This window comes from Apostichopus japonicus, chromosome 23, assembly GCF_037975245.1.
Source record: "Apostichopus japonicus isolate 1M-3 chromosome 23, ASM3797524v1, whole genome shotgun sequence".
NCBI classification, from domain to species: Eukaryota; Metazoa; Echinodermata; class Holothuroidea; order Aspidochirotida; family Stichopodidae; genus Apostichopus; species Apostichopus japonicus.
This window is the reverse complement of record NC_092583.1, coordinates 16,189,111-16,210,902: the sequence shown is the minus strand read 5'-3', so window position 1 is coordinate 16,210,902 and position 21,792 is coordinate 16,189,111. Positions and strand designations below refer to the sequence as shown.

Below are 21,792 nucleotides of genomic sequence, written 5' to 3'. Positions count from 1 at the left end.
ATATAGCAAAACAGGAACCCCCCCCCTCCCTTATAAAAAAATCCTTCATGAAATCAGATGAGGAATGAACTTATGTTTCTTTCTGGTTGGGATTGTTCTACATTGTTAAACCTCTCTTAGGATTTATAGAAGAGTTCCTATATCACCAGATTTATACACATTGTTATATATGTTATGTTCATTGTATTTCTACCTTTTAGTTGTGAAACAACAAGTAAACTTGAATTGAACTGGGAAGTACAAGTCCTTTTGGGAGCCAACAAATCCTTTCAAGAATAAGGAACTATGACCTAAATAAGAGCTGGTCTCCCAAAACTTCCTGAATGTTACTAGTTTTTAGGCTAGGGTACAATGGAGTGGTTACATACAGCAGACAGGGAAGGGAGGGATAAAATCTGTTGAACTCTTTGAATCCTTAATATGCCTACTTAAACCATGATATATATATCTTTATAGACACAAGTGGTACATACTTTCTTAAACCATAAGTTACTTAAGTGTCGTGAAGGAAGTATCAAACAATATCAAACAGTTGAATTGTCGAGACGGTGGACAGTGAGGGGTCGGATGGTGGTGGTGGGGGGGGGGGAGGAACATCTGAATATATTACAGCTAATTCATCAGAATACAAATCAAAACTGTTTTGGCTTTCTTCAGATGGCACCTAAATCCAGAAATTATTGATCATGCACCTCTGCTTTTCTGTTGGATCGGGAGGGGGGGGGGGGAGATGGGAACTGGGTGAATGAGCAGAGGGGGAGGTGTTACGACATAAAACATTCACTTACTGTACACATCATGGTCCATTTCCTTCTTTATACCAAGCTCTTTAAGTAGAGGGTTATCCCCAGATGAAATCTATGCCTATATTCCTTTAATAGTAACTGTAATTTGACTCAATCTGCCAGTGTGTTGACTGATTCTACATTATTGCTGCCAATAAGTCACATTTCATATAAAATGTCTCTGGAGTCCCACCCTCATGGGTAATTAAATATATCTTTACTCTCTAATAAATACTAGAGATGATGGTAATGCTAACCATGTGAACTGGCATTACAGAGACAAAGTGAATACTTTATAAATCAAGAAGAGCCTCAAATTCCTCAAAATTGTCTGTAAAAGTGATAAATTTCTCAGTGAAATCACATCCTTTATTTATTACATTCTTTTGCAGAGAGATTCTTGGTTTCTACCAAATGATAATACCATATGGATATTATCCTGTGTATGAATATGTGTATGTACGTGTGTATGTATGTATCACCATTTTGACATGAAATGAGAGTACCACTAACGTAGTATTTAAAAGCAAACTTTCATGAGTGATACCTTCAAAATTGATGTTTCGTTTAAATGTAACATGAAGGAGGTACTACTATCTGGTTACCTGAATTAACAAGCTACTTTTGTAGCTTTCGAACAAATGAAACACTAAAAACAACAATGGCCATTAGCATCACTGCTGCTAAAGATGGTGGGGGGGGGGGGGGTCAGTAAGAGAGCAGAACTTGGGTGGGCCAGTTCCCATAACATACTTCAAACTCCCTATCCTTACATGCAGTGCAAGTCACCCCCCCCCCCCCACCCCCCGGTACAGGTTTTACTCAACACATCCCTACCCAAACTAACCAACTGTCTTTATGTTTCTATAATTTGCATATTTTGTAGTTTTTGATGTGCAATAACTGCCTGTCTAACCCCACAGCCTGTCACTGATATTTACTTCTCAAATTCTCAGCATTATACATGACTGGGTCTGTGCTTATTGTTCGCCGATTCTAGAAATGACTCACTGTATTTATTCTGATACGCCAAAAACTGACGGGAATCAAGGCTAAAGTTATTATTGTGACAGCTAGTACACAATAGACATTGACACAATCTCCACAATCTTCACCAAAATGGTTAATGAAATATTTAAATTTCAGGTTATGGGTATCACAGCCTATTTTCTCCATATTTTTTCCCATTTCCATCTAGCATTACTACTAAAATCAAATCAAATTAACTTAAAACAAATGATCACATAAAGCAATATTAAAGTACAGTTGTTCAAGGTTGTTTATCATAAAATGTGTATAATTTTCTTTTCTATTATTTTTTCTTGTTGTTGATAAATATGATATTTTAATTCTGAAATGTTGAACTATCAGTATTTGCCTCTTACTGCTTTAGTTCTCGTTTGAAATGGTTCCAAGAGTAGCTGGATGCAGTTTTCTTTTACTGTTTAATGTTAATCCTTTTACATCAAATTAAGTAACATATGCACTATTGCATCACATGAACATATATGAATATATGCAATGTTTGTCTCTTACTGCTGTTGTCCTAGTTTGACATGACTCCCCACAGAAGCTGGTTTCTTTACTATTTTAATCATTTAATTGAAAAGTGAAAATTACTGACTTTCTAGCACATTTTGAGGAATTAAAATAAGACCGATCATGATCAACCAAGAATTCATACCGTGACAGGCTGATGGACGTCAATCCAATTGTATAACTTTAATAACTTGTTTGCACCCCACTTACACCTCTTTAAAGTAATAAATGTCAACAAAGAGCAAGACAACAAAAGAAACAGGAGAGTAACTCTCCCCAAAGCAGCGAAAAGTCCAAAGTTTTTACCAGGGTAGATAAAAAAATATTCTGTGTATGACTCATGCATGATGGAATGTATTATTTGCAGGTGTTTCCTACAAGGGAAAAAAAAATACCCAGTTATTTTTATAGTCAACTACCTTGTGATTATTACAGGTGTGTAAATATGAAGGAGCTAACACAGTAAGTTTGTTATTAAATCTGTTAGATGTATAAATTCCTAAAGCATGAGTCAAAGCGTGTTTTAAAATGTCAAATAATACAGACAGAAATGAAGCATTTTTGACATAAGAGACCCTGCATGTCTTATTACATCCTATGACTTGTTTCGTCTGCATTGTTGTTGTCTTGTATTAATATCTTGTACATGATAAAGTATCCACACAACATGCCCTACCTCTTGTCAGCACGTTTTATCAACTGACCATTCCCATTCTTTGTTTTAAACTTCAAACTCTTACAAGCCATAATAATGGATGATCTCTTCAGAGTGAATTTTTTGCCCTTCTCTCCTTCAAAACGTGAGTGGGGGGAGGGAGCACTGGCAAAAGTGAAGCAGCTTTCTGCTAAATATTGGCTTAATGTCACATGAATTTTCTTTACCTGTTTGTCAAAGTAGGCCTCTTGTGGGGTGGAGAGAAAATCGGCAGCTGCTATGTCTAGATGCATCATGATCTGTCTGAAGTTGGGTCTGTTCTTAGTTTTGGCAGCCCTGTTGGGTAAAAGAGGTTGTTGTATCAATAACGGTGAAAAGATAGGAAAAAGTGAAATCCCTGGCGGCCGAAAAACATGCCCTCTGGTTTAGCGATCTATTACGCTCTTAGCCAAAAAAGCAAAAACCAAGCTCTGGTGAAAAAGAGCCTTTTAATCTGTTCTTGCGTCCTTCGTGGCAGTCGATGTTTATGCTACCAGATAAAAAGACGATCTCGTATCCTAGCTGGCCTGACAGGCCGAGATCTGCGACAGGGTAGTTTACGCAATCCTTGATGAATCGGGCTAAATTAAATCTATTTTTAACCTGCAAATGTCAAGGAAGAGGGAAGGAAATGGCACAAATATGGGGGAGAAGTTCTGTTGTAAAGGATACTGTCTTTTTAGGAACTAGGGCTGTCCTTAAGGAAAAACGGTTGTCTGATTTCCTAAGAATACTTTATACAGAGACACACCATTGCCTATCTAACCAAACTCATTGCCCTGAATGTTGAAAACTCTTTTCCACCAGTAAAGGTCACCATTTGAAAACAGTAACTTGATCTTTAATTCTTTACACCCATATTTATGCTCTTTATTTACAGAAAAAAAATATATATATATAAATGTTGTGATATGACTGAAGGCTACCAGAGAGAGAGAGAGGAAGATATGAGGTAGGCAGGGACGATTAATATTGTTATTCAAGTTTTGTGTATCCATGCAAATGAAACAGGTCTGATGAAATGGGTAAAGTAGGGCTTAGTGTTAAAGTTGTTGAACTGAGGATATAAATTTCTCTATGCTACCAATGTTATACTTTCAGAATGTTTCATTAAATATGCCCACAATCAAAGCTATTTGTTTAGACCAATCTTGAGATATAACAACTGAGCCATCTTTGCTCTTTAAAAATTTGTTTAAAATTTCCTAGTCAGTTCAGTTTATTCTTTTAAACATAGCAGTGTTCTCACATATCAACTGTTGCTACTACCAGACAAAGTTCCTTAACCTCAGTCCTGGGTCGAGATGTGTATTACTGGCTTGCTCTGATTAATGGTATCCAATCCAATGGTCTCAATCTGGGGAGCAGTGGGGAGAGGGGAGGGTAGAGGGAGGTAAGAGGGGAGGGTAGAGGGAGGGTAGAGGGAAGGAATGGAAAGGGAGGGGAGTGCATTAAAACTGACAAGAAGACAGTGATATTGCTCTTACCAGCACTGTATCATTAGGATCTTAAATCCTTCTGGACAAGTTGATGGGATGGGTAACTGAAGGCTGTTACTGCCAACTCCCCAAATAATGGCCGAAGAATCCACATCCTTTCAAAAGAGAAAATAAAAATAGCAAAGGTCAAATATGAATATTCATTGTTTGCCCAGAATGAACAAAATACTGAAATATAAAATACATAGAGCTTGGAAATAAGGGGCAACCAAAATAATCACTTGCTAAATAAGAATGTTTAAATTCTACATAAACCTCCCTGAAAAAATACATGCATATAGTTTGCTGCATATAAAAAACAAACAAAAAACACCATGATGCCATCATTCACAACGGCTTTACCTAATTCTAAAAAGTATAAGATAAATAGAATCCTTCTTAATTTACCCTACGATGAAACAACTCAAGCCGCAAACAAATGCAAGGCTGTGTGTGCGACCTTGAAGAATACTTCTACCATCATCTACAGCCATACATAGTTCATTGCCCTCACCATTTCTTGGAAAGACCAAACCACTGTTGACAATACAAATAAATATTCAAACAGCTTTATTTCTGATTGATCTGAAAATTCTTTCCAGGCCATAAATCTATCGCAACCCACAAACTACTCTGGACATTCAACTCTTACCTAAGTTCACCCAATTCAAAGAATAAGAGAAAAGGATGGGGGGGGGGAAAAATTGTTTTTTTTTCTTCTGTATATTTAATCTAAAGAAACAGAAAACTGGGGTGACTATGGGACCTTGTTTGTTTAGTCTGTAAACCATCCATTAAACTTGTTACAGCATAATAAGCATTTAAACCCAAGTGCTGTGGCATTCTGATATTGTGTTTGTTGTCAGAAGGTCATTAAAGGCCAGTCATTAATTTATGAACCTATAAACAACTTTTATGGATACTCAAGATTTTTATCAGGCACCTAACGACACAGCTCTAGACAAGCTGACTAGAAGCAACCGACTATGAGAACCCCCAATGTCTCCAGTCGATACTCTTGCCTGCTGGTGCCACAATGGTCTGGCTCCACGGACAAACCAATAAATACCAGGCTTATATTACCCTACAGGAGTCAAGCTGCCGTTTGCTAAAGAAGTTAATAACCGTGGAGATGATATTTAGTTTGTTTAAAGTCCATAATTACAACCTAAACAATACAGCAATAAGCAATCGAAAACTATTTTATTGCACTTTCTATTTTCAACGTGTAAAGTGACGATGAAGAGAGTATTTCTGGAGCCTGTGGTGAAATTTGTATGCAATCTGCTGGGTTCAAGAGGCATTAAGTACAGTCTTTATATAGCATCGATTAGCTGATAAATAATTGTACACACTGATGCACGAACATACATACATATACATACTTACATACACACACATACATAGCTCCCTCCAAAAATTGTCCTTTTCTTTCCAATTAATTCACTATGCAATATGCTTGAAAAAGATCTTACTGGTAATGTTTTTATTGAGAAATAGAAATATAATAATCAAGGAATCTCAGGATCTTTAAATCACAACTAAATAAATTTTAAATGTAATGAAATTACAATTGATTCATTGCTATTTTTAAAGGTCATCATCAGTCTTGTCCTCAGAATTTTGACCACACTAGAAATGGTTCAAAATAGTTAAATTTGATCAAATGTAACTATCCTGGATGCCCTGAACCTCGAGATTATTGCCAGTAATTGAGGAAGGTTAAATAAGACAATTTAACACAAATTTGATATAAATTTGTGTCATGTGGCAACTACTAACATTCAATATTTCAGTTATTTATCTTGCAGATTAATAATCATTCAAACCTTGGAATGATATTGGATATAAAATGACATTTTATGGTCAAATTCAGGCTAATCTTCTACGATAAAGTGAAAGACTATTGAAGATTTCTTTCTTGCAGCAAACATCTGAAAACAATGTTCACCTATTTCCTTATCATCGACAAAAAAAAAACGCAAACTTTTCTCTGCTCTGTTTTTCATTTCGTTTGTTGTGTATATATTTCGAATGTGACTTTATTTGCATATCGCTATCCTTGTATCCATGACAACAGGAGACCCTTCATCAACAAATAGCTATCTTCTTCGACCTTCTCGTATTCCATTGCTCCACATTTCAGTCGATCCGGAATTTCATCAATTCCGTTCCTGTTCCAAACTACACCATTTTCTTTTACCTTTTACTCGTTTTTACGAGTGGTTCCACTTTCCCTTTTTTTTTAACTCTTCTGACTGACAACCTTACTTGTTTGGTTTCTGCTCAAATTTAGGTTGTTGTTTAATACTCCTGAGATGAGAATAAGTATTTCCAAAGTATTTCTACAGCGATTCTCAAATTGATTTCTACTCTAAATATATTCTACTACCATATCTCAGGGGGACTCTGACCTCTGTTGCCAGGAATTGTATACCTTTTTGTCACTTCAACCATTAAAATAATACCTCAATTCACCCAATCCTGGAACAGCATCATAAAATCAATAGCGAGGTGGATCAATACCAGAGAGGGACTGATATAAAACAAAAGAGTTAGCTGGAATTACATTATGATAGCCCGCCACAGATTATTGAGCCTGTATCTTTGTTATGTGTTTACTGTACATAATACAAGTTACAGTTAAGTGTATCAATATTGAGTGTTGTTTGAATGTGTATATCTCTAAGGTGCAAATGTTCATTGAATGTGTATATCTGTAACATGTATGGATCTGTTCTTTGAATGTGTATATCTCTAACATGTATGGATCTGTTGTTTGAATGTGTATATCTCTAACCTGTATGTGAATGTTCATTGAATGTGTATATCTCTAAGGTGTATGTGAATGTTCATTGAATGTGTATATCTCTAACCTGTGTGTGAATGTTCATTGAATGTGTATGTCTCTAACATGTATGTGAGTGTTGTTTGAATGTGTATATCTCTAACATTTATGTGAGTTTTGTTTGAATGTGTATATCTTTAAGGTGTATGTGAATGTTCATTGAATGTGTATGTCTCTAACATGTATGTGAATGTTCATTTAATGTGCATATCTCTAACATGTGTGTGAGTGTTGTTTGAATGTGTATATCTCTAACATGTGTGTGAGTGTTGTTTGAATGTGTATATCTCTAAGGTGTATGTGAGTGTTGTTTGAATGTGTATATATCTAACATGTATGTGAGTGTTGTTTGAATGTATATCTCTAACATGAATGTGAGTGTTGTTTGAACGTGTATATCTCTAACATGTATGTGAATGTTCATTGAATGTGTATAATTCTCTAATGTGTATATGAGTGTTCTTTTAATGTGTATCTCTCTCACATGAATGGATCACAGAAGTGTAGGGATGTCAGAATCCATTCAGCTTCTTTGTATATTTTATGTAAAACATTTAATAAACTACTCCCCTGGCCCCCAAAAAGAGCATTGCAGCTCTCTGTCCAAAATTATTTTCTATGTAGTAATAACCAACCACAAATAAATCTGAGGTCGTCCAAGAGCCAATCTGACCTTACGTTGCTTACATTGTCCTGTGCTATTTCTGTTGAGCCAGGATTATCGTGAAAACTTAAGATAATTATAAACTGTGCCCAGTTGAATGTACTTACACCACCAGAGTTTGACCCCTCTGAGGTTAAAGCCAATCTCAATAATTGTCCTTTGTTTGGCCAATCTAATAATCCCTTTGAACTGACAGAGAGCCAAGTATGTTTACTAATAAGCCCACTTAACAAAAGCAAGCAATATTTTTCTTCCTAAAGTGCTTTGCCCTAAATTTGAACAATCCTTTACAAGTTTACCGATGGTGATGATGATGATGGGGATGAAGACCGTGACAATGACCTATTCTTTCTCTTTCAATTTAAAAGACCATTGTTTTCTTCATCTTTCAATTTCCATCAATAAAATACAAAGAGGTATCACACCTCTTCCCGTCCCAGACAGTATTGATCTACTTTTTTTCTCCCTTTCATTTTCACAGAGTTTGGGTTTGCCAAATAAAGTGACCTTCATGGTTGCTTTGATGATTACCGATGGATTGGAGAGTGTTCTTTGGTAAACATCATTTTCTGCTATTGTATGCAAATGAGTTTAGTGTGCAAAAAAAAACACTTGTCTTTCAGCCCAAAAATATGAAGAACTTACAATTAAGTTATATTGCTAAGTTGTTTTTTTAAAAATTTTTTAGGTTCCTTTTGATTCTGTGACCTTCCCCAGGCCATGCAGATTTATTTTTAGTAGTTTGGAAATAAAATTACGACAGTTAACAAACATTTTGGGGAACAACAATTAATAACTTGAGAGGGTTGGTGTACTTTGAAGCAAGAACGAGCACATATTTCATTTCCAACGTCAGAAAAGTGCAAACGGATAGGTGAATGTACTATCCACCGAGAAATCATTTATTTGATTAGATTGATAAAAAAAATTAAACTTTTCTCATCACAATTAATGAAGAGAATTTGTACAGGCGAAGCAAAATACGATTGGCAAATAAAATAAGCTGCTTCTCTAGGTGATATTCGGTACTTTTGAAAGAAGAATTTCAACCATTTTCTATGGAATCTGTTATATTTTAGTTGAAACAAGTATTACCGATTGTTAACAACAGCCTGATACAAATCAAAACAGAAATAAATGACCTTCTTTCTGGCTCATCCTGCTTCTCCATCTCACAAATACCCCTCCCTCCCTCACCTCCCCCCCCTCGATAAAGTATGATTATCGTCGGTGACCTGTGACCTACAATCTGAGCTACCCAGTTTCTAAAAGTTTCACCTCATCACATACCATCCAGAACCTTTCATAATGTGTCACTGATAACCAATACCAAGTTCTATTCAAAGCATAACAAGATGGAACTAAGAAGACACTTTTAGACAAATGCGATTTTTTTTTAGTAAAATCCATTGTTTTAGATGTAGTATGAAATGTGAATTTATATTCTCACCTTGTACGGCATTTCTCCAGTAAGCAGCTCCCAAAGAACGACGCCGAACGACCAGACATCAACTTTCTCCGAACAGAGTTCGTTTCGGATGACTTCGGGGGCCATCCAAGCGACTGTCCCGGCAAAGGACATCTTAGTACTTTTCTCATTCCACTCTTTGCTCGTTCCAAAGTCAGATATTTTGAGCAGGTCATTCGTTGACACGAGAACGCTACAAAAATAGAAAACAGTTACACACTCATGACATTGTCGGACAAAGTCATGAAAAAACAAGAAACGTGACACCTGACATACAATCTTAATGAATTGACTAAGGTATTTAAAGTCACAAAATATAACAAAATAATACGTATATAACAAAACAGAATGCAAATGTTAAATGACCAAATTGTTACACACGTCGATAAGTTTCATCTTAAACAAAATTCATTAACATTAACCTTAAAAATTACTTTTCAAAAATCAAATACTAAATTGTCCTGTAACTTGCTAATACACCGGCTATATCAGGAGGGATTCTGGGTAAATAATCTGTTTGTTAGTCATGTTGTGCACATATGTGAAGAGTCAAAATATCAACAAAGTATGTTAAAAAATCAAAAATAAGGAACGATAGAGACTGCTAGCTTTTCTTTCGTAGGTCTTACTTTGGTGATTTCAGGTCTCTGTGAATTATCTTTCGACTGTGCAGATAGTCCATTCCGCGAGCAATTTGCTTACTCCATTCCACCATCAGAAACGGTGGGATCTCCCGACCATCACGTAGGACCTCATACAACTGACCGTATGGACAGTACTCCATAAGGATACAAAAACATGGTGCCTTCCTGCAAACACCCCTAAGAAAGACAAAACGAAAAACGGAACGGTTAAAATAACATAATTGTCTCAAGATCTTTGTTTCATCAGACTTTCAGTTAGTTTAAAGGAAAAGTATTTGTTTGTTTCAATGTTCTTTTGTTCCAGACCAGATTGAACAACAGCAAGACTTAAACTTTGACAATAACTTTGAACAGTGTTACCAACATGGCAGAATTAAAATCAATTTGCATGTGTAATATTCATAATAGAAAGAACAAACATAAAATAGAAAGAACAAACATATAATCAAAGAACAAACATATAGTAGAAGGAACAAACATAATAGAAGGAACAAACACAGTCCAAATCCACCACAGAAACCTCACTTTATCAAATCTTTCTCTTACAGTCTAGAAACACAAATCATGTTTTTTACATCTCTCTGACCTAACTAGCACTGGTAAAATTTTTGTAACTGCTTACAAAGTACACATTTTACAAAAGTTCAGATTTATTTCGATCCAAAAACTCTTGTTCGGCTAAGAATGAGAGACTTACTTGATTTTCACAATATTTGGGTGATTGAGTTTCCTGAGATGTTTGATATCTGTCTCTTTCTCTTCTCTGAGTTTCTTCACCGCCAACGGTTCTCCCCGGTACTGTCCCAGGAAGACCGCACCCTGAGCTCCGCTTCCGAGCCACTGGAGGTTGCGGATAGCTTCGAACGGTACCTCCCAGTCATCTGTCATAGGAGTGGGGGGTATAACTCTTTAAGGATCGAAAATTCACCCTCCAGAAGAAACAACCCCCCCCCTCCCCTCTTACCATCTCCAATTCAAAGAGTGCACAGAATGAACCAAACTGACAACAAAACGCACAATGTTGGCACTTTGGATGGTAGAATGAGAATGAAGGGCATAGACCGGGGGGGGTCCGGTCATAGAGGGCGCACAGTGTTAAAAGGTTACCAGTTCATTCTAGGCACGGTAGAATGAGGTGTTAAGGTTGTGAGGAGACAGGTAAGCGAGGACCGAAGTAAATTGAGATATTTTATTTTAATTAAGATGTTTATCCCAAGCAGATAAGAATGTCAGCCCTTCATACTGTATATGGTTAGCAGACCTTTTAACTTAACCCACACCTTCCTTGTCCAACACTTTCTGCGTCCTTTTAGTGGATGCATAATTTACAGCGCCCATTCCCACCAATCATCATCATTGGTATCACCCCATTGGCTGTATGTATGTATTTTAGATCCTCCTGCAAGCAGGAACTCGCGAAGAAGCCATATCATTGGCTTATCAAAGCCGCAAACTGACCGAAGTCTGTCTCTTAGATTCATATTTAACATCCATGATTATGAATTGTCAATTGTTAACAACTCTGTAACTACACAGGCTCTCTAGTGGATAAGCAGTTTGCTAACAGTTTTATTTTATTTTGAACTCTTTCACTGGACGACATACATTAATCTTGGAGTGACTCGAACTCGTACAATATGATTGTACTGACCTGCTGGTTTCTCTGCTACAGCTGAGATGTTGATCATTCCGATGACTGGACGTAGGCATCCCCAGATACCCTCAAGGAAAGTACGACGGTGGTTGTCTCGGGACACGGTGTGGTTGTTGTTGTTGACCACTTCCCCAGAGTTATTATTGTTGAGAGAGTCGGACTTCCGAGGGACGCTGGGTTTGGGGGTCGTTAGGTCAATCTCATCTTCAAGATGAAGAACACTGTAAACAAACAAACAAAACAAACTTGAATATTCAGTTGAGAAAAATTTGGCTGATTATTGTTAAATTATTAAATTACTTTCCATGTAATCTTTGAACTTTATGGTGGATTATTGCAATGTCAGATTATTTTGAACAAATATTCAATCAGCCTTTAATATCTGATGATTCCATTTTGGTCATTGCTTCAAATTCCAGTTTTAGCAAACTAATAAAAAACTGTAAAAAGTGAAACATCCCCTTTAATGGCAAGGACAGAGTTACTCCAGCATACAGAACACAATTGGCCACAATAATTATAGACCGTGAGCTTGTATTTACTTTTACAACATGGCACAATGAAACGCAAACAAAATCTACTCTAACCTTGACTGAAAGTGATTTACTTTATAGCATTTCTGTTTTCTTTTTGTTTCGTTTAATCGTTACATAAGCTGCACCTGCAAAAACGTTTCTGTTTTCAGGTAGACGATGAAATACTTCGATTTCTGTAAGAGATAACTCACCAATCGTTAAACTGGTTTGTCCCTTTTTCTGTAACGACTGTGACTTTAGGAGGTGCATTCCGACTTGTGATGAGGGTGTTCTTGCTCACATTTATGACGTGGCTACCGCAATCCGTCACCGGAAGGGTAGCCATGTCGCTATTGGTCGGCATCGAAATTCTGTTCTGGATTTCCTCTTATCTGTGTGCCCTTTGAAAAGTTAGGACAGCTACTTAAGTTGCTCTTGTTTCTTTTTACTCCAAGTTATCTATACGCAGAATCTTCACACGGGAGGAGAACCTACAAAGATGAAGGAGAGAAAAGACTAACATTGAGTCGAAATAAATCAAAACATTTATCTATGTGTTTTGGAACATCTATCAAGGATGCTGATTAATGGCCAAAAGTTGAAGCTTTTGCGGGTTTTACAGAGAACATTCAAGTGCCAGAGAATCTGGAGTTTCGGCGAAACGGGATATAAATCAGCAACCTATAACATGTCAGACATCCTTGTTGTACTTTGCACTCCATCACAGATTGACAATGATTTGTCAAAGGTACTTGAGATTACTTATCATCAAAAAAAAAAAAAAAAAATATTCTGTTTCTAGACTTCTTTCCTTGGATTTGCGAATGTTACAGAAGAAACTTTACAAAGATTTTATTATGTTTGCCTTTGAAGTAATTTCAAAAGATAATTATTCAGAGGTTGTTTTATACATTTCACCAAAACTATTGGTATCTCATAATTGGTAAGATTGGCTTTAATAATCCTGGTTGGCACAAGCCTTTTCAATGTTCTAGACTTTTAAAGGGTTTACCTCAAAAACAAGTTGTGAACAAGTCTGTGTCCAGTGCGTCGTCTAAATAGCTATTTGTGCTGAGGGTTACCCATGAAGGGAAAGGGGTGGGTGAGTTGGGGATTTGTTAACTGATACAATAATGTGAATATCATAATCATCTTCAAATTGTAAACTGCCCAGAGTGACAGGGCAAAAAAAAACCTTAAAGGAGGAAAACCAAATTAATTTACAGAAAGAGTGACGATGTTACCCGTACCAACAGGTGTTATGATTATTAATTTAAAAATTGACCAATTCATAGCAAATTTGAAAATAAATTTAGACACTTCTCAAGTTCAGCAAATTAATACCAGATTGCTATATGATAGAAATTACCAAGACTCAAGGAAAGAAAAAGGAAAAAAAGATGAAAAATGTAACAAAGAAAAAAGAAGGAAAAAAAAGGGTGAAACCAATAAAATTACTAGAGAAAACATAATTTATGTAACTTACATGAAGAGTTATTACGAACAAAAATTTGGAAATAGACTAAAATGCTACTTTTGCATGGAAGACTACACTTGACATACTTATATACTTTCACATTGGAAAAAAATACACTAAATAATTGAACCAATACTATATATTTTTTACAAAAGAGGTAAACGGTGATTTCACTAATTAAAAAGATGGAAAAATAAGACAGATATCATCCATGACTTACAGTTTAATTCTTGCACAAGGGCCTGATAAGAAATCCATAAGGCATAAAATTCAGAGTGCAGTAATGAATGATGAGATCACTGAGTATGCTTTGAGTTGTGACTTGCAAATGATTAGATATCTAAACTTCCAAAGGTTTATTAATGATGAAGCAACCATTTAGTTACAGCCAGGTATGAAAGTAAGAAATATTTTGCTTCTAAAGAGTGGATTAAACCTGTTGTAGCGGTATTGTATACAACACATGCACACACAATGAAGTTTAATCACTTAGTAACAATCGAGTGGGCGGAGCTTGTATCAACACTTTCAAAAGAGCAGTGTGTGTAGCTTGTCAATACAATAATAGCTGTGAGTCATTTTCATTCAAGTAGTAACAGTATCAATATCATGAATATTGATGATGTGGGCGGGACTTGATGTCCCATGATGATTCAGAGTGAAGGCAATAACTAGTGCTAGTATCAAGTCAAGCCTCAAACAACAAATAATCCAACCGGATCTGCCGGTCTTTTATGATTTAACTGGTGGAGACAGATGCTCTATAGTGGTGGGACTCAATGGCTAGACAATAGATACAGAACAATACCAATATATATACCATCCTCATTTATAAAAAAAAAACAATAGGTACCAAGAATTGCCCTACACCAGGTACAGCAACAATAACCACAAATTATGAATCCCTTTTGGATGCCAGATACATGGTTGCACCTCAGAACATCCTTATTCTTTTATTTTCATTTTACTCATAATTTTACACCTTGTCCATTTCTGGGTTAACAACCTTAAGGCATGTGTTTGGCAATTAACCCCTACCCCATTAGACTCTGATACCACAAGAGAGTAACCAAGAGGCGTCGAATACTGTGTTACCGTGAAACCCTTTTGTTTATATAAATGCCTTTTGATGAACATCATAAACCTACTTCTATCATGAACGATATGCCATTGACCTCCAACAGCAGTCCATTTATTTGGGAGGTAAATAACAGTTGGGGCCTGATAATGAAAACTGAGGCACATTTATAGTATCAAAGATGAAGGTTACAACTTTCCCACAGTCGAGTACAAAGGAGAGTATGACAATGGAATGTACTTTAAGCATCAACTTAAATAATAGGATGAGATTTTTTTTATTGATTTAATAAGAAGAGTCAGTTATGAGTTTATATACATCTTGGTTGCTACTGGGAGGTAAATAAGAGTTGGGGCCTGATAATGAAAACTGAGGGACTTGTAGTATCAAAGATGAAGGCTACAACTTTCCCACAGTCGAGTACAAAGGAGAGTATACCAATGAAATGTAAATTAAGCATCAACTTAAATAATAGGATGAGATAGTATTTTATTGATTTAATAAGAAGAGTCAGTAATGAGTTAATATACATCTTGGCTGCTCCTGTTAATTTAAGGACAAAGGTTAATCAATAAACTAAAGCTGTTAATCAATACAGGGCCTTGTAAACTGATTCATTGAATTACTTTAGATGGGACACAGATAGGAGATTATCCAATGTTAATGTTAATATATAGTCCTATTTTAACACAATCATTCAGTAGGTAAAGTAAATAGAGCAGTGCAAAAAGTGTTAGTTAAATATCTCGGAAGGAAATAAGAAGGTTGGTACAAAATTCAGTCACTGGTGATTAATTAAATCCTGATTCCAGCACAGCTTTATCTTCATGAACCTTAATTAACAGGAGGTCCTCCCCTCACCTGTCCCACCACCACCACCCTTATCTTCTCACCATACTGATGAAGCTACTAATATAAGCACTGAACTATAGTTACTCTTGGTTCATGTATCATTTAAAGGACCATTTTACTCATTCATCAGAGTTCTCTTCAAAATCTACCACGTTTATGAGAACAAAGTTCACGCCTAACTTCACTGGAATTTTTCTTCCCTTCCCAAAGGAGAAGAATTTATCTTTAAGGATAATTTGTTTCTTATGAAATAAGTTTTTTTTTTCAGAAGAAGATATTAAAAAAGAATGTGTTTTCCACAATGTGGCAGTAATGACCTATCTGAGATGCCAAGGGCTGACAGAATCCCTTCCTTTCATTCAGGAATTCTAAAAATGTGACCCAAACTATTGAAGCCCAGACTTTTTCCAGGAAAAGGTCATATAATTCAATTGTTTACAGAAGTCTAAAATTAGTGCAGGAATTCAGGATAATTTTATCAGTAGTACAGTAAGTCTACAATGTATTTGACCTCATCAGTACATCCAAATATAACTCCTTGGATTTCAGGAAATTCAAATATTGAATCCAAAATTAGTTTAGAATCTTAACATTTGTTAAAGAGGGTAGAGGAATGAGAGTGGGGGGGGGGGCTTCTTTCTCTTTTCTGTGTGTTTTGGATGCATATTTCAGTTACATATATACAGCTATCTGAAAATTTATGTATATTACAACTCCTGATGCTTAAAGGTTGAAATGTTAATTTTCCATATTTGCAGACAGCCATGAAATTATAATTGGGTTCAATTGTCCATCACACTCTTACAAAAGCAATCTACATTTCATTGTAAACCCCAAAATAACATTTTTTTTTTTTTAAGGATACCTTTGGGCAACAAAGTTAGTATCAGACCTTTAAGTGAAACAAGGGCGGAGTGGCAAAGTTAAGCATAAAGGCCAGTAGGCCACACAGATGTTAACTCACAAGTAACACATAGCAATAGGGGGTAATAAATGACAAATTTTGTGTTCTAAACTAAATTTTATAAGGACTGGATGGAATATGTTCTGGTAGTACTGGTTTATCTCAGTTCAATTCAAATGTATTTGTCATTACACAAGTGACTGGTAGAAATACAGTAATTACATGACATATGATAAAACTTCCTGGTATATATATTTACGAGTGACGAGCTTACCTGTCTCCTCACAACCTTAGCACCTCATTCAACCGTGTCTAGTTTGCCCTGGTAATCTTTTAACACTGTGCACCCTCAGCGACCGGCTCCTCCGGTCGTTGCCCTTCCTTCTCATTCTACCATCCAAAGTGTTACACATACGTTTTCGTAGTGGATTAAAATCTTACAAAAATTGCCCGGAATACATTGGATTTTTACCTTCTTTACATCCTATGGGTCGCTGAGGGTGCACAGTGTTAAAAGATTACCAGGGCATACTAGACATGGTAGAATGAGGTGCTAAGGTTGTGAGGAGACAGGTAAGCGAGGAGCGAAGTAAATATAAACAATGTGTATAAATCAGGTGTGAAAGGAAGTCTTCTATAAAACCTAACAAGGTTTGACAGAGGAGAACACCCCCAAAAAAACATGAAACAAAAGAAAAATTTACATTTACTTATTTACATTTTTGTTGATCAACATACATTAATATCTTGAGGAGAAAAGTCCTAAAGTACAGCCATATTACATAGAAACAACAGTTTGCAAATTGACTAAAAATTATTGAAATGAAAGAAAACATTTTTAAACTGTTGCCAGGGAACACAGTTGGATATTAAAACACCTTCGGAAAGTGGAACATACAGTATATAATTATTCTTAACAATGGATGAAAAATGGGTCAAGTGGTTTGTTGTTAACAATGGATGAAACTGGAACAGAAACAGTGTAAACATAAAACAATTAAGAGGATGTTATAAATGATAATTGCAAAACTGTTGTGTAATTTAACAAGATGAATCATAAATTTTACAAATCAAAATTGACAGATTATCGCAAACCACAAAACTTAATCGTTCTTGTTGAAAACTGAGTAGTTTAAGACACAAAAGTAAATTAAAGGCCTCAAGGAACAAGTAAATTTAAGGCCTCAAAGAACGAGTAAATCTGCCTTCATAAACTTAGTAATCTGGCACTGACTTATCTTAACCTTTCTCACCTCCTCCTACCCCCTATCCCACCCCCCTCATACCCCCCCATCCCCTCCACTTTTGTTAAATAAAGCGGCAACAACACTGCTGAATTATCCAAATTTACACACATGTGGCTTGCTCCTTATTTATTATCATATTGGCTTTACAGATATGAAAGAAAAGTTCTCAGTTCATGGAAAACATTTCAATCCACAAAGAATCGGGCGAATGACAGGTTCAATTGAGGTCCTCCTTGGATGGTAAGAGGTGACATGACAATGGTATGTTGTGAAACCTCCTCGATATGAGTTAGAATTATGATGACTAACTATGAGACCGGTATTAAAAGATTCATATTTTGAACTCAACCTTTGCTTTTTTATTCTGATTGACTTTGAACTGAGAACTTGCAGGGACACTTGGATTGATGCCAAGGCCAATGTTAGTTGATGAATACATTGACAGTATAGCATATATCCAGTGCTGTAACAGCTAGGGCACACTTAGGCAGTTCAATTAATATTGATAAAGGAGAATGTCCACAAGTGACTCAGGGTGGACCCGTAGGAACAGTTACATCACAGATTTAAGAAAGACCTCAGTCAATACGATACATTAGTCAGTGGTGACAAGTTCAGAAAATGAAAAATTATCATAAAATAAATAATTTACAGGTAACTTAACGACTTCAAGAATTTCATTACCTCATCACTCACTGTTAGAGAAATCAAGAGCAAAGGTCCCTAAAGTGGAAAGAGTTGTTACTATATAGTGGACAGTAAAACAGTTAAACATCGTATTTAAGTGCTTACTAACAGAATGTGGGAGGTATCGAATTCAGCGTAAACACTAAAATAAGTTCAGTAAATTCTTACTAACTGACTGGTGGGGAGAAAAATAAAATAGTAAACAAGTTTGTCAGTAAATAAATAGTCCTATCTTTGTGTTAGTTTTGTTAGTCTTTAAAGATCAGCATACTCGAAATAAGTCAAATAATGTCATATTTTTTCATCCTCCGTTCCTTGTTTGCCCTTTTTAAAGAAAATATTTGTTTACTGGGGGAGTTTATCTCAAACAATATTGTTGGTTTAATATAACTTTAAAATTTGTCTCTTTTTAAAAATGGTGTCAGACCAAAATCCCAACTGTGATATATGTCCTTTACATAGACTTTTCTCCAGAAATCAAGAACTTAATTTCCAGAAATTGGATATGGCTTTGACCAGCTCTTGTTATGTTATTAATTACAGCTGTAACAACTTAACACCACTTGCGAGGGCTACTGTAGCACTGCCCTATCTATAAAACTGTGTAAAAACTGACATTGGTTGTTTTCATAATTTGCTTGAGGAAAAATGCAAGCTTGGATATATCTGAATGAGTTTATTGTTATGCCCCCCCCCCCTGTTGGATCGGCAAGTAATAAAGTGGAAATAAATTAGATTTCGAGAGAAACTAATCTAACAGAGGCAGACAACCTGAGATATCCTTGTGTGTGAAGTTTTGAGATGAAATGATCACATCATTTTAGGTTATCCTTTAAATGATCATCTGTCTTGCCCCAAAATTTGTAAAGCTATCAGGCTAGCTGTTTGGGCTAAAAGAGTTCCCATATTCCCCAAAATTGACTGGTTTGGGGATTTACGAACGACGATACTTTAACTTACCTGCCTCCATTCTACCAATGCACTTAATCTTCCTAGCCTTCTACAGTTGCTATCAGGCTCTGCAAATGTTAAAGGCACGCTATAATTGCTAGAAGTTTTCAAACCATACTTTCCTGGAGGTCTTAACTCTCCAAATTGTTCTCAGACATTTTCAAGGAACACAGAAGATAACCGAATGTCCCAATGAGGAAAATTTCCTCGAAGGTTGCAATAAAAACAGTTTAAGAAATTTGACCAAAGGTGACTTTATTTGAATATCTAGCATATTTGGGGCCAATACAGCATACCTTTAAACTAAAAAAAGTTCCTGTATTAACAAATTTCTTAAATTGTTGACTGGCTCATCAAGACAGAAAACTGTAAAGAAAGATTTAATAACTATTTCTTAGGCTTCCTGTTCTAGACAGACTTTCAATTTCCTTTGGGACTCATGTATTAATTAACAATTCAGTTTTGAGAGAAAAATGTCTATTTAATGACTTCCTAGAATTACAAGGTCAACAAACATAGCTCTTTCAGTTTCTCGCAGCACTGAGTACAAGATCCTGTTTTGACGAATATTGTGTTTATTATAATCTTTACACTAGGATGATGACTACAACGATGATGTTATGTTGGTAAAATCAAACTGTTTTTCATTAATAACACACTCACAAAATTGCAAGAAGTTTGCTTTTTGATAGAGAGGGGCAAGCAGAAGTGTTCATTGAAAGGAAAAGTTGAAAACTTTATGTACCCATCTCAGAGCTCTTGAGAGTCCCAGTCAGCACATTCAAGATCTCAGAGTTCCATTGCTGACTGTCTGTCACTTTGATTTTAATATTAATAGGGGTGTCAGGTGGGGTGATCATAACACCCATGACTCATCCCTTTGTACCTAATGGCAAACAAAACGGGGTAGGATCGTTACCAGCTGTAGGCATACACACACAGCCTCATTTACTATTGCTGATCAGTCTACCAAACAAACACCCCTTTCATCTTGTTTTTTATCCTTTGTCAAAGAAAGTTTCACATCTGGGAGCCAACAATCAGTGGCTTTGCAATGCATTATTAACAAACCATGTGTGTCTGATTTCTTTTTATATTTGCAGCCCTGGTTTTTATAAAAGAACCAGGATCTTGCAAAACAGTCGGTATGGATGATAGGGAACTTCCCAGCAACAACTGTAATGTCAGTGAAGTTGTAAATCAAGATAAACGTAATTAAAATGATCCATATACACTTTCCAAATCAAAGTATGCACTTTTTATATTAGTTGACCCTAAGGAGAAGCACAAAGTAATTTTGTACTAAGAGGGGAACAACGACTATAAGAGGGGAGTAAATGTGCAAGAGCTAGAACCTCAACTGAGATTTAATGAATATTACTGTTTATTCATTTTTTGGTGGGTAAGGGAAGGGCAGGGAGGGAGGGAGGAGGATGGAGGTTTTGGCTATATTTTGTAAGCTATTTTAATCCCTCTGGTGTTCTAACCCAATCAGCAGAAACAGAGATAAAATTTAGCAAATTAATAACAATAGTCAGTCCTGTCATTTCAATATTCAGTATTTTAAATGTGTTCTACTTTGGAAACTCTCAGGTCATTTAACTTCAAGTGACAAAATAATTAAAAGATACTCAAATTAATTGGGTCAATGAGAGTAAAAGGACTATAACTGTCAGATTGAAACTGCAAGTGAAATGTGTCATTTGGCACCAAAACAACTAGATCATCATAACAGAATAAGCGTCCGAGTAGTTAATGATAAACTCATGTCCTAAGCAACCAAACCCGGTCAAAACAAACATCACAGGTGCCTCTGAACAACAACGGATGGACAGAAGGGATGAAGTTGAAAGAAAACTTTCAAGAGTTTAAATATAAACTGACGTTTCCTCTTTTCTCCTATTCATTCTGTCAGATTCAAAACAGATTAAAAAACCTCACAGAGGAGAGCAGGATATTGGCCTGAAATACATCAAAGCAATTCAGAGGAAAAAGTGATTAATAACAAAAGGTCTAATAAAGGGTTTTAAATTAACAAGCCCCATTTGGACTCTGATTGCAAAGATCAATTTATACCTCTGTTTGTTAAGTGGGTTCAACTCTTTTGAATAAAGAGGTACGTTGTTGTTTTTGTTGTTATTAAGTAGATTCATTGGTGTATATTTGAAGCATTGGGGATAGACAAATCTCTTCTTCTGGGTCAACAGGGCAACCGACACCTATAATGGATTGTTAGGGATTCATCTGCCTAGGGCTATAGTCACGTAACCACAAAATCCTCACATTGACTTTTTTAAGGTTTTAAAG

General features: G+C 36.0%; 1 protein-coding gene across 2 annotated transcripts in view; it reads right to left on the bottom strand.

The window, feature by feature from the left end:
• Nucleotides 1-21,792, bottom strand: part of LOC139964779 (mitogen-activated protein kinase kinase kinase 13-B-like) — a 59,377-nt gene that overhangs the window by 9,691 nt on the left and 27,894 nt on the right. Inside the window, exons 1-8 of one of the 2 annotated variants that reach the window (XM_071966741.1) lie at nt 13,987-14,144; nt 12,502-12,780; nt 11,772-11,995; nt 10,818-11,001; nt 10,106-10,297; nt 9,459-9,669; nt 4,506-4,612; nt 3,207-3,315 (exon numbers count right to left, since the gene is read on the bottom strand). In XM_071966741.1, the coding sequence (XP_071822842.1) occupies nt 3,207-3,315; nt 4,506-4,612; nt 9,459-9,669; nt 10,106-10,297; nt 10,818-11,001; nt 11,772-11,995; nt 12,502-12,653 (1,179 nt within the window). In that variant the 5' untranslated portion in view covers nt 12,654-12,780; nt 13,987-14,144. Of the gene's footprint in view, nt 1-3,206; nt 3,316-4,505; nt 4,613-9,458; nt 9,670-10,105; nt 10,298-10,817; nt 11,002-11,771; nt 11,996-12,501; nt 12,781-13,986; nt 14,145-21,792 lie in introns of those variants that run through there. The other variant, XM_071966740.1, reaches the window with a different exon arrangement.